The sequence below is a fragment of the Perca flavescens genome, chromosome 4 (genome assembly GCF_004354835.1).
Source record: "Perca flavescens isolate YP-PL-M2 chromosome 4, PFLA_1.0, whole genome shotgun sequence".
In the NCBI taxonomy this organism is placed as follows: Eukaryota; Metazoa; Chordata; class Actinopteri; order Perciformes; family Percidae; genus Perca; species Perca flavescens.
The window spans coordinates 30,141,611-30,157,636 of record NC_041334.1 but is presented as its reverse complement, the minus strand read 5'-3'; the positions used below and the strand labels follow the sequence as shown (position 1 = coordinate 30,157,636).

The 16,026-nt window shown below is 41.8% G+C and overlaps 2 protein-coding genes across 2 annotated transcripts; one reads left to right on the top strand and one right to left on the bottom strand.

Moving 5' to 3' along the window:
• The first annotated feature begins 1,215 nt into the window (after nucleotides 1-1,215).
• On the top strand, nucleotides 1,216-5,832 carry myl9b (myosin, light chain 9b, regulatory). The gene is made up of 4 exons (XM_028574863.1): nucleotides 1,216-1,324; nucleotides 4,022-4,225; nucleotides 4,713-4,874; nucleotides 4,979-5,832. The coding sequence occupies exons 2-4, from the start codon at nucleotides 4,042-4,044 to the stop codon at nucleotides 5,152-5,154; spliced, it is 522 nt and encodes a 173-aa protein (XP_028430664.1). The 5' UTR covers nucleotides 1,216-1,324; nucleotides 4,022-4,041; the 3' UTR covers nucleotides 5,155-5,832.
• A 763-nt stretch (nucleotides 5,833-6,595) lies between these two features.
• On the bottom strand, nucleotides 6,596-14,801 carry tgif2 (TGFB-induced factor homeobox 2). Its single transcript, XM_028574862.1, has 3 exons — nucleotides 14,524-14,801; nucleotides 12,513-12,757; nucleotides 6,596-10,601 (listed from the first exon to the last, which is right to left on the bottom strand). Exons 1-3 carry the CDS (start codon nucleotides 14,540-14,542, stop codon nucleotides 9,033-9,035), a joined length of 1,833 nt encoding a protein of 610 aa, XP_028430663.1. The 5' UTR covers nucleotides 14,543-14,801; the 3' UTR covers nucleotides 6,596-9,032.
• Between the last annotated feature and the right edge of the window lie 1,225 nt (nucleotides 14,802-16,026).

The following is a 16,026-nucleotide window of genomic DNA, read 5'->3' as shown; positions in this document are numbered from 1 at the left end:
TTTCAGTACTTCAGAAATGACAATGGCAGTGTGGCCCAGCAGAGGGCATCACTGCACCTGCACAGAGCCTCTTTAAACAGAGAGGCCTCCTCTAGCCTGAACGCTTTTATTTATGCTCTGTATCTATTTTTTCAACTTTAATCTCACTAGAAAAAAAATATCCTATTGTCTATGCTATTCTGAATTATTGTAATAAGAATGTGTGTATGTTGCATTTCTTAAACAAATTAAAACAGAGGATGTGCTGTTTCAATGATAAAATAAACATATTTATTTTGGAAAATTCCTAGAATACATACTCAATATAATGAAAAACAGATGAAAGACACAATCATAGAGATATGTGGAAAATAGCAGTCTGTAAATCAAATGTTCAATGTGCAGACGGTTGGGCACTTCAAATCATTCTTCGTACTTCAAAGCATCAAATCATTACAGCAACAATGAAAAGACTAAATTATCATTTTACTTTTAAATAAAGACACATATCTGATTTATTGTACCCATATAATGGACAAAGCATAAAAAGGGCTATGGGGTTGCTAAAAATAGTACTACAACATACTTAATGCACTGTCCAATAAAGAAGATGAAGATCTTACACATACATTTATTCTAACAAGACAGTTATGTAATACATTGACAATATCTTGACAGAAACACCGGCTTAATATTTCTTTGTAAACAGCAGAGTAAATAGCTGCCAAAAAAATCCCCAGAGCACATTTTCTTACAGTGAATAGTTATCAAGAAGGTTTGTGCTTCTTCAATAAAACACAGTGAGACCAACCACAACCACAAAACAGATGCTACCGCCATGACATAATTTAGGTGTTCCCTACACTTTCAGTGATGGCCAACTGCCTATTTAAGGAAAGCCATAGCCTTACAACAGAAACACTGGCTTTCAAAACTGATCTGCATATGCTCACAACTCTCTCTCTCTCCCATGTTTCCATACTCCACCATACACAGAGCCTCTACTCTAAATGTTTGGGCCCTTTTCTCTAAATAAGGCAGCCTTATCGTAGTTCCTGTCATTTCTGCCTTTTCCCCAAACATCCAGAGCAGCGTCTGTGGCAGTAGCAAGCTGCAGCCTGTGCATTCTTTTGCCTTGTATGGAGAAATGGTCTGGCCTGAGATGTCTTTGAATGGGACAGGCCGCCCTCTCCATTGGCCGGGGCAGAAAGGGGAGGGACCCACCAGGAGTCTGATTCTTTAAACAAACTTTCCAGTAGGACTGCCTGCTTCCTTTTGCACTGCTGTGTTGGAGCCAGACAATAGGAGTTTGAGGGACTTCCACATATTTCTACCCGAAGTAAAGGTAAGAAAGAAAGCTGATTTTACCACTGGGTTGCATATTATGTATACAGTGTTAAAAAGCTCATCTTTTAATACGTTTTAGAGGGGACTGCATGTGTAAATTAGTTCAGTGGTACAATGCTTGTATGTCAGTGCTGAGAGTGAAGGGATAACATTACAGAGAGCCTCAGTGGATCTTTGATTAAAGTTACCAGATAAGCTACAATAGGGCTTTTTCATCTGTTGATCAAGGTGAGAGAGACCTGTAGATAATTTGTTTGTGTATGCAGTATAACTGTGTGTGTGTGTGTGTGTGTGTGTGTGTGTGTGTGTGTGTGTGTGTGTGTGTGTGTGTGAGTGTGTTTACTTACATCTCATCACTACGGCATATTAGACAGGGGCATTTCTGAATGCAGCTGACCCATATAGATGTCTAACACACACACACACACACACACACACACACACACACACACACACACTCTTAAACACATGGACATAAACACCTCTGATGATGTCTTTTTATAGGCGTTGAGAGCTTAACTTCCACTTTACTCTATGTTTGTTTTTGGAACAAACAGAGTAAAGTCTTTTATGCTTTACTTGAGCAGTGGTGGCCTACTACAAGACCTGCAGTGAGGGGGGGAGATGACAGCCTGACTGTTTGGTGTTATCAGTGTGTGTGTGTGTGTGTGTGTGTGTGTGTGTGTGTGTGTGTGTGTGTGTGAGCGTGTGTGTGTGTTCTTGCTGGGCAAAGGAGACAGAGGAGCTTTGTCATCCCACTGGATGAAAGGGTTCACAGAGGAGCTGTGTGGACAGAGAACAAATACGATTGTCAGTACAAGCCAAGATGAGGCATGTCAGCCAAATGCTTACATCGCTGAAGTCCCAAAGTGTTTCGGCCTTTTTGTGAGTCATTTATTCACTCTGTGCGCAGAATGCAGAATATTTCATTGAAAGTGTAAGTTGTGAAATATTCCCAATAGTCAAAGTATCTATTTGATTGATTGCTTGAAACAGACATAGAGTTAAACACCAATCTGTTTCTGTCAGGAGAGAGTACCCTACTGTATCAGTAGAAACAAACAAGAATGTGATTGTGGAATTCCTCTGTTCCCTGAAACCTTGAATTGGAGCTAGACGCTGTTTTGTTTCCAGCTTCCTCTGCAACTGTTAGATGGAGAGTGGAAGGGCGTTGGGCCAGCAGCACACATCTTCCAGATTTCTTCATTATTTTGGCACATAAAGTTACAGAAGCAGTCAAACAGTAGTGACATGAAAGGAGAGACTGATCTAACATGTGTCTGCAGTTTAAGAAAGAAAAGACTGAAATTACTGCTGGCGAAAAGTGTGTGTGTGTGTGTGTGTGTGTGTGTGTGTGTGTGTGTGTGTGTGTGTGTGTGTGTGTGTGTGTGTGTGTGTGTGTGTGTGTGTGTGTGTGTGTGTGTGTGTGTGTGTGTGTGTGTGTGTGTGTGTGTGTGTGTGTGTGTGTGATTAAGAGCAAGTTAACTACAAGTACATGAATTTCCTTCCTGTAACATTGTATACTGAGAACTGAAACACACATCCATTTTTGGATGTAATGTCCTTATGTGAATGCTAGTGCGGACAATCAAGTTATTTAAACTCTGGACAGAACTGGCTGATCATACTTTATTTGCATGGACAATAAAAGTTATAATTCTGCCATAGCGATACAGTAGCATTCATTTGTATAGAGATCAACCGAGGAAGAAACTTCTATGTACTCAATATTTGAGATAAAGAGATAGGCAAAGCTGCTCAACTCTTCACTAGCTTTCTGAGTGCAATCATACAAGCAACAGAGACTACAGAGCAGAGCAGACACAAAACTTGAGGACTACTCTAGCCCATTAAATATGATGACAGACAGTGTCACACAGACAGTGTCTGGAGACAGAGATGTGGTGAATATAGGACAGCAAAGAGCTATTTATAAGTGTTGGAGTACACTGCTGTGTAGCCATTACTGTATGTGCTATAAAATACATTGATGTAGATAAAATACATAATACAAAAATAAGGTAATAACATACAGAAGTCTGTTTAAATGTTGTTGATCACCAGAATAACTTATTTTTAAATATAGTATATATATATATATATATATTTTTTATACACTGCATCATGTGCTTTATTTGTGGTAAATCTGCGATACATATTCCAATACAGACAGGATGGCATGTTTCGGCAATTTTGGTCCTTTATTTATTGAAGTTATTGGAAATGAATTCACCTGGTCCCTCCTACCTGTCCAGCCTGTCCCTCTGTCAGCTATTGCCCGCTAGGTATAACACACACACACACACACACGACAAATCCTTGCAGACCTAAACATGAGTGACAGGTCTAATTCTGGAAGGATCTGAAATTAGCTGCAGCGTGCACTGTGGAGACATGTCATTTTCACACCCATCACTGTACCTGACATTCAGGGAGAGTGTGATTCTCTCTCTAGAGGAAACGAGAGAAAAAGATTCTCCTGCTTGGGGCAAATGAAATAGAAAATATAAAAAGAGCTACATGGATGCAGTGCTCCAGTTTTGTGTATGTATGTAAATTCCACTCATCTTTTCAAATGAACGCTGAAATCCGTATTCATGTCAAGATGTAAGCACTATATCCAAGCCATGCTATCCCCAATGGTGCAGGATTATTACAATGTAATCCATGAATTGTTCCTTTTAAATGTGCCCAGGCCCAGACCTAACCGCCACCATGTCGAGCAAGCGTGCCAAGGGAAAGACCACCAAGAAGCGTCCCCAGAGGGCCACCTCCAACGTCTTTGCCATGTTCGACCAGTCTCAGATCCAAGAGTTCAAAGAGGCGTTCAACATGATCGACCAGAACAGAGACGGTTTCATAGACAAGGAGGATCTACATGACATGCTGGCCTCTCTGGGTACGTTGGCAAGTTCTCACTACACTTTTTGGCAAGTGTAGGTTGGAAATCAGAAACATGACACTGCCTTTAAAGGGCCACTCCACCTATTTTACATTTGAAGTTTAGTTCGCTTGTCATGAGGAGTACTAACTCAACCTGTGAACCGTTCTTCTGTAACTCCAGCAAGACCTCACTAAAGTCTGAGAAAAACTGAGATCCTCCTGATGACATCATCAGGGTCATCTTAGTTTGGGCTCTACTTCCCCTACTACACATTCATAACAGAAAGCCTTTATTACAAGCTAAGAACGAGGCGTTTTAAAGACTTGGCCATTTATCAGGGGTGTAACGAAAGACGCTATAGAACTATGCATAATGGTGAATGTATGATCCAGCGTTATTGGAGTTAAACGTGAGGATATGTTGGCTGGTGCTGCTATAATTCGGAGGTTTTGTGTATTCCCAAGAAATATTTGATCCACGTAACAGTGTTGTTCGTCCTCAGGTAAGAACCCCTCTGATGAATACCTAGAGGGGATGATGAGCGAAGCACCAGGGCCAATCAACTTCACCATGTTCCTCACCATGTTTGGAGAGAGGCTCAACGGAACGGACCCCGAGGACGTCATCCGCAACGCCTTTGCCTGTTTTGATGAGGAGGGATCTGGTAAGTCAGTAAAAAAATAAAATAAAATAGGCCAATTGTATACACAGATTATGGCACTTTCACTGTCAGTGTTTAGAACTTAACGGGTGTCATCGGTATCCAAGGTGTGATTCACGAGGACCATTTGAGAGAGCTGCTGACCACCATGGGCGATCGCTTCACAGATGAAGAGGTGGACGAGCTGTTCCGTGAGGCGCCCATCGACAAGAAGGGAAACTTCAACTACGCAGAGTTCACCCGCATTCTCAAACACGGCGCCAAAGAAAAGGATGACGAGTAGAGGGAGACACAGACTGCCTCGGGGCCCCCGCACACATACTGCATCAACCCCTAGTTCCTACCTTTTATGGACTTGGTTTTAGAGAAATTTAATAGGAAAAATAAAGGTATATTATAAAAGGGCAGAAGTGGCCATTGTGGTAAAATTATTCAGATTTAAACATGTCTATGAAAGGTATGCGCTTGGGATTCATTTGGGATCCACAGAAATATTTTGCATCATCATTGAAGGTTACCATGAAGAAAGGTGTATTTGCATCTCATAGCTACAAGTCTACTGCGGCCTCAGCCAATTGGACATTTGAGATGGATCAAAAACATCATGTGTGTGTGTGTGGGGGTGTTTTTGGCTGTAAGATTCAGTGCCACGTATAGTACCAGCAATGTTTACCTCTTCCTGCCAATTAGCTACAGCACCTGCATAAGCACTGCAACAAGTCTACATCTGTAATATTTGTATCAGTGTGTTAAAAATTGATTTAAAAAAAAATAATCATTCCGATTGTGTTTATTAAGAGTGCTCAGTACTTGTGCTTGATGAAATGGTTAAGAGCTTTTAATCTAAACTCTCGCATCAGCTGGTTGTGTGTATTTCTTGAAGGATCAGAATTGTTTAGGACATTGAAGGAATTCAGTCTTGAATTGTTGCTCAGGCAAATAAAGTATACTGTACTTTACACTACTGCACTCTGTAATTTGAGCTGTATACAGGAGCATGAATGCACTAACTTGGACATTTAATTTTTTTAACTCGTCAATGTTAACGTAAATTCATGACTGCAAGTTGTGATAAACTGAAGACAAAACTCATTTATCAAATTTGACAAATGAAAACAATATTTGAAAGTGGCTAAAACATGCAACATTAGCTCAGTTCTATATATTAAGTAAGTCAGTTATATTTCCTGTGGCCAGTGCAATGGTTACTTTAAGGTAAACTGCTTTCATGGGATATGTGGCTGAACATCTCGTCTTTCCAAGAAAACCGATACATTCCACTTGAGATTATCTGCTAATGGAAAATATAAATTCGCCTTGAAGAAAAAAAAAAAAAAAAAAAAAAAAATGTACTAAATATCAGTTTCTGAAATATCAGAGTGTAACACTCCAAAAACGTACTCCCCTGGAGAAATAACCAAAACAGATCCATGAGGTAATGTTGTGCCCCCTTAGGCTTTTTTCACAGCACACATTTTGACTTCTTGTAGTAGAAAAAGGACCGTTAACATTAACTCTGCCTCTTTTTAGGAAAGTGTCCTAGTAATCTGTGACAGTGAGCCAGTAGGCACAATACCAGGAACCTACGATGATTAAAGGTTTCTCATGAAAAGGTTATTGTAAGAAGGTAATTGAGGAAAAGTTTTCATGATGACGCAATTTGGTTAATCTGACAAAATAAAAAAACTTTACGCAACAAAAGACTAGAATAAATGGCATTTATAAAAAAAAACTGAACTTTTATTCCTTTGAAATGCTTATACAAAACACACATTTAAAGTTTAAGGCATATATTGCACAGACTATTGAGAAGTTTTTTTATATATATATAAAAAAAAAAAAAAAAAAAAAAGAAAAAAAAAAATAGATATCCCTCAGTCGTAGGTTTAAGGCACAGCAGCCAGTCAGTCATACTGCCAACGGTCGTCATGATTCTAAAACATGAAAACATTGAATGCATTTGGCTGTAAAGAAACAGTTTGAGATAAAGTTCATGCCAATAGAAACAAAAAAAACAAAACAAAAAAAATTATATACATGACCTTGGAAAATATTTACATGCATCATCACATTGTCTGATAGGAGCATCTAAAAATCACATATGAACCTTGCTATAAAATACCTGCCTGCCTAATCTTTAGCCAGCCATTTCCAGGATCTCAACCGATAAGGTGTTGTCACAGTGGCATGATGTAGTATGAACAATAAAAATATTACTTTAATACTTAGTATTCTACAAATGACCCAAGTCTTGACAGGACCTGTGTAAATTGAGGTATAAATGCACATCTGTCTAATGATGTGATGTCTAGTCTACCTGTAACCAAATAAAATAAACAAACTCTAACATCCACATAGCATTACTGGCAGTGAGGGACAAAAAGAGAAGTGAAAATACGAGGACAGTTGATATCTGCCATTAACAAGAATGTTTTTCTGGGGGATGGATCAGTGCTCTGACCTCAGACCTTCGCCTGTCTTCTCCAGCTTCTTGCACATGTAAAATGTAACCGTTTTGAACTACACACAGCTCAATGACACTGGTAAACATGACAGTATTGAAGAATTTATGCACAGCCTGCTATAGTATCATTCACACAGGAACCTTTCCACATACTTTTAATAGATGCCTAGATGGCATGCAGCCATATATTATGGTTTATGCTATGACAGTTTCATGGAAACTACAGCTTTGTGAATGATTAGAAACTCTATAGAAACCATTTCTAAAACACAGGTGGAAAGCACGGATGAGGAAAAACTTGATTTGGTATGCCGTTGTACCCCCCTGGGTAGAAAACCCCCAGAAAATGCCAGCCATTTTAGTACAGCTGCAACATTTGCTTTGAAGAGACACTATATACATCAACTAATCTTTCTCCTAGGAAGAAGTTTGAAATAAATTTTCCAAATCTTAAGGCCCCAAAATCGGGATAAATGTATATATCCCCCAAATAGGAGGATCCAATGTTTAAAGTGTTTTGCACCACAAAAGATAAGGCGCCAAGCCTTGCGGCAAGTGTAGTGTTTCAGTCCAGGCGCGGCAAGAGCTTGATGTCATCAGATCACCTAGCTGTGCAACTCTCCACCGAAATGGATTTCTGTAACAGATACAATGTGATCCTCTCCCCTTCATCCTATATCCACTGCCCTCCCGCTCAACAACAATCAATCACTCTAAATCACACAACCGATCAAGGTTGCATAAAGTAACGACATTACTGCTTTCAGCAAAAACAAGAAAATACGGCTCGTTTTTAAAGATTGGAAATTGCAAACAAAGAAACATGTGGTACTTGACAGCATGTGTTGAGTGGTTGAGATGAACATTCATGAGGGCCAATGAATCCCCTTAGCTATAAAAAGACAGGAAGAAGGGGGTGGGGGGTGATGGAGACAGACACATTGAGGCAAGTCATTCAGTCAGACTTGCTGCAGTACAATCAATTTCCCTGTCAGCTCATCTCAAGGAAAAAACGGGGAATGTAGTGTAGTAAATAACAGATTAAATTCTTGAAGAAAAGGGAAAAAAAAAAAAAAGTCTGTTATTACTATAGGACTTTGACATTGTTGCTGTGCGTGGGGAAAACAAAAAACAAATTCATGTCCTCCTTTATAGCCTGAAGTAAAATGGATGATCGTCAGCCTAGCCAATCATATCAATGACTTTTGTACATTCAATAAAGTCCAGTACTGCTACTGAAGAGCTAACATGCTGGTCCTGAAAATGATAGATTGACATTTTATACAATCAAGGGATATTTCCTCCTCATTTCATAAAATTGTAACGAGAAATTTGAAATTGGCATCAAAAGTTTTGTACAATACATTTACTCTGCACTGAGGAAAGGTTCTTTCTAGAAAATACATCAAAGTGTTCTTACCGGCAGGTGCCTCCATCAAGAACAGCATATTTAACAATAAAAAGTTGTCTAACTAAAGTCTCTAACACCGCATGTTTGATAGTTTACTTTGTCCCAGTTCATACAGCTGATCTCATTCCTTGTATTGTGCAGGCACAGGAGTTAATGATAAAAGGGGACTGGTGATGAAGATACAGTCTCCTATTTACAGTGTTGTCCAGCCAACAGCAATGTTTGGACTCTCTCCTCAGATATACATATATATTAAAAAAAGAAAAGAAAATTCAACTTCCAGCTCCTAGTTCACAGTTTCACTCACTGTGTGCAGGCTGTGCTGCGGGCCCCACACTGTGGTGATGGGGGCCTTTACCACTTGAAGAGAACTGGGTTGCCTAGTATCAGCATGGACCATGCTCCAAACACTGGGCACCACTGCTGAATTCCTCTGTGCACTAGTAATACTGCTACTGCTGGTGGAGGAAGGCTGAAGAGAAGCAGTGAGGTGGGAAGCCAGGCCGAGAAGAGGTGTAATTGTTGGCATAGAAGGGGATGTTGGGGCTGAAGCTGGGCGAGGAGTTGGAGTTTGGGCAGAGGCAAAGACTGGGTTGTGAACAGGGGATGGAGAGGACGCTGCAGTAGAAACGGGCGATAGACATGGAACCGTGACTGGGATTATGGGAGATTTGTTGAATGGCAGGTAAAGTGGGACTCCTCTGGGGTCTGTGAAAGAGGAGACGGCTGAAGAAGGAGCAGCTGGAACCAGCGCTACAGCGTGGGATGAAGCCTGGCTTGGGGCAGTGACAGAAGCGGGACTTGTGGCCGAGACAAAGACTGGTGATGGCAGCGAGACCGGTCTTGTAGCTGCAACGGAGCCGGAGGCTGCAGCCGATGATGAAGCTGGGGTGATGACTGGAGCAGCAGCTGGTTTCTGAGAATTTGGCTGTCCTAAAACTGAGGCAGACGCTGGCACTGCGGTTGGCAGATGGGCTGGGATGAGCGGAGGCTGGTTTGGGCCGGAGGCTCTGGCAGTGTCCTTCTCCGAGGGGCTCCAGATGACTTTATTCATCAGGAGAGGAGACAGCCACGGGGCTGAGACCAAGGCGGGAGCTGTGACTGGTACAGAGGCTGCTAAAGACAAAGGCACTGGAGTAGTTACTGAAGTTACAGCAGACACTTGAACAGCCATAGCCTTCTCCATCAGACTCTGCACCCGGGAAGGATCCATGACTTGTTGGCTGTCCTCTGGAGGCGGCGTGGGTCCTAGGTCACTGCTATACGCACTGCACGGTGCCTCCACTAGTTCAGTCTTTCCAGCCTCTGTAGGTCTGTTCTGGCTCTCCTGGAGCCTCTTCAGGTTCTCCTGCTCTGCTGCCCTCTGCAGAGCAGCGTCGACCAGGAGCCTCAAGTCGCTGAAGTCCTGGGTAGGGAACAGCTCAGGAGGAGTTGGGGGAGGCGTGTTGAAGAGGCCACTGGTGGGGCTAGCTGCCATTGTTGTGCTGGTGAGACAAAACATATTTGCCCCCTGTTCCTCCGCTTCCCTCAGCAGACTTTGTGTGTCCAGCTTCATCAGCGCCTGGACCGACCCTTCCTTACCAGGGTAGCCTGCTCCTGTCAGAATAGCAGTCGCTGTGCTCCCAAGAAGGCTGAGGTCCAACGTAGGGCCAGAGCGGATGACAGACGGGCGTTGCTGAGATGAGGTGGTGGAAGAGTTGCTTTCTGGAGAGCTGGCTCCACCTCCATTAGACGAGTGGCCTTCACTTTTACCACCAACCTTCCGTGAGATGGTGAACTTGGTGGGATCTTTGCCATCCTTGCGAAGCAGGTCAGGGAGGAGGCGGCGACGTGCATTGATGAACCAGTTACATATCTGGGAAAAGAGGAAGACATTTTGGCAACAGAACCAATACTGGTTGTTTACATTGATTTCTTTTGAGGGGCTGCAACATTTTGATGAAAGATCGTTTCTCGCCAGCCTCAGACACTCCGTTAGCTGGATTTATAACTCAACCCCAGCATCACATTCAAGATCTAAAAATGATCTGATGCCTGGGATTTAAACAACCACCTACACTAGGGCAGCTTGATTCAAAAAAAAAAAAAAAAAAAAAAAAAAAAAAAAAAAACAATCAATTATTTTGGTCAAAATTGAAATCACGATAATTTGACACAATTACTAGTTAACTTCTGGAAAGATGTTGCAATTAATGAACTTAAAAAAAACAGTGGAAAAAGTTAAACAGTAAAAAAAAAAAAAAAACACGAGAAAATAAGTTTACTTGCAAAACGTAATGAGCTAAATAGGTTTCTCGATTCTGTTTTGTGATCGTTGGGAGCCAAAATCATAATCACATTACAGCCCTAACCTACACATCATCTACAACTGCATGAGGCCTTGCTTACCCCCTCTAGTGGTACAGCCTCCCACACAAGGAAGAAAGAGAGAGACAGAGAGGAGAGCCCTCAAACAGCTGGCAATAATGAAGGTCTGAGCTCAAATATGCTGAGCCACAGAGAAGCCAGCCAAAGGCATTCCAGCAAACAAACTACATTAGAAACTCTGCTGCCTCATGCAGATTTTTAATATCTTCTCTAATGCTGACTGTTTGGGCTAGGGATGCCACGGTGAGGAATTCTTCCCACGAATTAAACCCGTGACAACACCGGTGTTACTGATTACACCATAAACGCACCACGGCTGCGTCTGGCCTCTCTGATCAAGCTTTTGCTGCGCAGCTCATTTTGGCAGCCGACTGGTTGAGACAGGAGGTGGAAGCACCACAAAGCACTGCCCGCTTCCCTTCCGCACCCATGCTAACCATTGACTGTATATAAGTGTGATGTTTACAATTTGGCTATTCAGACAGCGACACAGAGCTCCGCAGTCACCTCGTTATCAGTTTTTGTCACAAGCAAATCTGGCAATAAAAAACTGATTCGATCCATTTGGATTAGCCGACATCAGCCACTACCAAGATGGTGATTGCCAGAGCCACCAGGAGCCCTATGGGTGACGTCCATTACTATAGTCCACTTTGTATACAGACCCATTTTTTAATCTACGAGCGGAACAGACATTTGGGGCCACTAATAAACACAAAAATGAACTAAATGGGGTTTCCTTCTATAAAAAGCAAAAAGACCACGAAAATTACAAGGAATGCAATTGGCGCATGTCCGACCACATTAACACTGACTAACGCAGCAAGCCTTAATTTGTGCGTGCCTGTGTGTTGACACACTGTCGTTTTGCTTTCACTGGTTCACTGGGTTGGTTGAGATGCTGGTGACAAGTGTTGGTAAAAATTACTAATCACAAAAGCAGATACCACCAGAGTAAGAATCATGTAACAACCTTTGTGTGCAACATTAGACTTTATTTTGAGTCTGATGTGCAGGTCTCGGGCAGCCTTTTGTGCTACAAGATAAATAATTTGATCTGCGTATGGGCATTACAAAACAGTAGTAAAATTTATATTCAGTGTCTAAGCAACCTTAATGGAATTTACAGCACTGCTTGTTACAATGTCAAAAAAACAACAACCTGAAACCTGTTAGTTTGGATTTATATGTACAATTAATCAGACAAATGGAAAGGCCAGTGAAGACCAATGAAAAAGCTGGTCACACATCAGAAACCATAAAATCCAAAAGGTGCAGAAACAAGTGTATACCACAAGTGTCATTTCCTCTGGCAAGTGCAGCGTGTTTCGGAGAGAAAAAAAAAAAAAAAAAATATATATATATATATATATAAAAAGAATAAAAATTTACTCCTCACCTGCAGCACAGAGAGGTCGGTCTGGCCTGACAGACTGAGTTTCTCCTGCTCTGACGGGTAGGCGTTGAAGCGGTGCTCGTACAGCCAGCTCCGCAGAATCTGCACCGCCTCCTTGGGCAGGTTGCCGCGGCGACGGCGCTTCCCAAAGAGCCCCCTTCCTGACAGGTCGAGCGGGGAGCCGTCATCACTGTCCGAGACAGCCGAGGAGTGCTCATGCTCCAGGCTATGCTGCTCTTCTTCTAGAGCTGAAGAAGGGAAGCACAGTTGTCAGTCACGTTCACCATTAGCCAGTTGGCAAACATGTTTACATAAAATCTGCTAGGAAGGGAGAATATAACATTTAGTGAAATAAATAGTGTAATCCACTTTTATGCACAAAATGAAATGTTATCTACTCCTTCACGATACTAGGAGCCATGTTAGCAGACTGGGCAAAAGAAGTGGGCCACACCGATTTGGCTTTGAGCCGTGCAACAAGTGCACAAACCTCAGTTACTTTTAACCTCCCAATTTCACCCAATTTAAAGTGAGGATCAGAAAAGCATTGTGGTCTGAACATGTAAACAACAGCTTAGAGGTTTAAACTTTGATGTGGGATTTTTGTCAGTCTATGGTTGGCCACTGGAGAGAATCTCCCCTCAAAATGGAGCATGGCTGATCCCAGGGGTGGGACACAGAATGCAGTAAATGTCTTTCTCTGGGGCTGGCTGAAACCTGACCCCCGGGGCAGCGCCTGTCTTCACAAAGAAGATTGTGTGCATATCAACATCACAGTAGCCAGTGGCCCAGGAACCTATTGACCATGCAAAAGAGGTTGTTTTCACCTCATGCCACTTTGGCTCAAGACAGCTAGAGTAGCTGACAAATCTTTTGAATTCTGCATTCCTCGACAATGAGGGAAGTCCTAAACCAAGTAAGAAAAGTGTGTGTGTATAAACATACAAATTCAGTGCATTTTCAACCCAATTTCTGTAACTGAGCTTCCACTGGCACCTAAAATATTGTGTTACAGCAGGCCTGGACATTTGACTATCCCTTTTGATTGGAACCTTGTGATATTTATGTCACAATTTATCCTTTTGGTCAATTTTGTGGTCCCAATTAAATGATTCAAACCAGTCTCACATTCATTAGCCACATTCATGCTTGACAGACATCTCCGGTTATCCTACTTCGAATAAGACTTATGAATTATGTGGCCCACAACAAAGTTGCATTCCCTTAACTCGCCGGAATCATTGGACAGATATGATATGATTTTCCATGGGCTTTCAAAAATCAAACAGCCAAGACAGAACATGTTAGCTTAGTGCATTAATGTTAGGTCACATAAACAACATCTCACAGGCAGTCAAACTGACCCAGCTTTGTTTACCAAATGTCTCCTCTACCTACAAGGTTTTAAATATGTGCCCCTGGGAAAGTGGTGCTAGTAATTTTTTTTTTTTAATATTCTTTAAAAACATTTTTGGGCCAAATTGTCCTCCGGGCAAAAGTTTGAAAACTCCGTTAACTAACTTCACAACACACTCACTCCAAGGTAAGGATTTGAATCTGACCGTTAGTAAAGCCAGTCAACTAACGTTAACGTTACACACCAAACATCAACTTCGGAGACCAGCTCGCTTTGCCAAAGTGATACCGTCATTACGTACTGTTAAATGATAAACACTAAAAGCCTCTCGAATAATGCTAAATGTTACATTAAAACATGACAAACCGAGGAGCTACTCGGTAAATTAGCCATCTGGAGCGCACAAAGGAGACAGGCAGGAAAGCACAGCGTTCCGCATGTCACACCGCCAGATGGACACCATGCCTGCCTCCAGAGATAACTAGCTGGCTAGCTGTCCCTCCAAATTTGAGCACAAACACACGCTACATTTGCTCGCAACAAAAAGCCTGCATACCAGACAAAACCAACAGCAAAGACACTGGCTCGCAGACAGACACTTTGTGGGTTATAAACGTGTATGGCAAAGATAAAAAACACGACGAGAGTGCCGCTCACCTCGTTTGAAAGCTTTCATTCTTTGTTGATGGTTTGCCTGAAAACACGCAGCTGTCCAAGTTGCTTGCTATACAAAGCGTGTCCGGGAGCCAAACGATGGTTGACACAACGGTACTTTCTTCCAAGAAGCTGAAGGTGTTGCGCTTTTTCATCGACTTAAATACCTCGAGAGAGAGTCCGTTTCCATCGCACTCCTCGCTTTCTGCCAAGAAAAATGTTTTCTGTTTTGTGTGGCTTGTTCCTTTTACCTGCACGCAGCAGCGCCAGCTCTTTGCCAATCTTGACAGTCGCAGTTGAAATGATCCCGCCTTATCAACAGCTGTCGGCCAATCATGGACCTCTATTGCGCCTCTTGGGCAGCCGTTAGCCAATCACGGCGCTCCGCCAGACAACAGACGGGCTACGTGACTGACGGGAGAACCATTTCATTCAGAGCAGTCATTGAAACAAAGTGTTATTTTCTCGGCCGCGGTTGAAACCCCAGTGTTACGTCGACATAAGCATGTAGCCTATATTTAGCCGTAGTTATCTTTCATAACCTTTGTGGTCGTCTTTATTTTTGTGTGCGCGGGGCAGCTACATTGTGGAGAGCGTTTACGTAACGTTCAGCAAAATGTTCTTGTTACATAAATCATAAGCGTCGACTTGTAACCGCATTGACTATTACATAACACAATAACCAAGTTATTTCGATTCACACTGAATAGAGTCATAAAATGATGTGAAATGTAGTTCTACTGTTGGTTTGTCTCCAGGCGTGTGAGGCTAATATGTGATGAAAGCTATTTATTCTCAAAGTCTCTGGGAGATACTCCAGGCCAAATGAGCGGGAGAGATCAGATTTTAAGGCTTGCCTTAAAATCTGAACTCTCCTGCTATAGCATCATACAATCTACCTGTTGTAAGCAACCTTGAGTGTTATGTGTCAACAAATAGCGTTACTTTACGTTACTGTCTCTGCCTTGAGGCTGAAAAGAGGAGTGCAAAGCATATTGACACAGATTTTAAGTAATAATTCTTAACCAGCAGGTTTTAAAAAAAACAATAACAAACAATATGCATTATTGCATCTCTGAAAATAGTCTCTGAAAATAGTCTTTGAAAGAAAATTGACAGCCACTAACGGAATCATCTTGTCTTAAAGGTCAGCAAACGGCTTCAAAACAGTAAGCAAATACAGCCATGGTGAACTTTTTGAGAAAGTATTGTGTGCATTTTATTGAATGTTACATCTCTCTATTATACATTTGAACAACCTTGAAATAGTATAAATAGATCTACAGCATTGTAAAAGATGAAGATTTTCAGTCTGGTCTATTTACAGAAGAACAACAGCGGGAGAAATGCAAGATTATTATTTTTAATTTATAATTTGAAAGAATCAAATCTTTTTCCCCTCAGTCCTGGAATGCAGAAAAATACATAACACAATCTTAAAGGGTAGCTAAACTGTATATATATGTGTGATGTAAAACCCATTTTTAGAGGAAGAAAGTAAAAACC

Bases quoted from the DNA above. Each gene is read 5' to 3' on its own strand.
- myl9b (XM_028574863.1), top strand. From the start codon at position 4,042: ATGTCGAGCAAGCGTGCCAAGGGAAAGACCACCAAGAAGCGTCCCCAG. The intron at 4,226-4,712 runs GTACGTTGGCAA...GTTCGTCCTCAG, and splicing joins TGACATGCTGGCCTCTCTGG to GTAAGAACCCCTCTGATGAA. The intron at 4,875-4,978 runs GTAAGTCAGTAA...TCGGTATCCAAG, and splicing joins TTTTGATGAGGAGGGATCTG to GTGTGATTCACGAGGACCAT.
- tgif2 (XM_028574862.1), bottom strand. The intron at 10,602-12,512 runs GTGAGGAGTAAA...CTCTTTTCCCAG, and splicing joins CCGACCTCTCTGTGCTGCAG to ATATGTAACTGGTTCATCAA.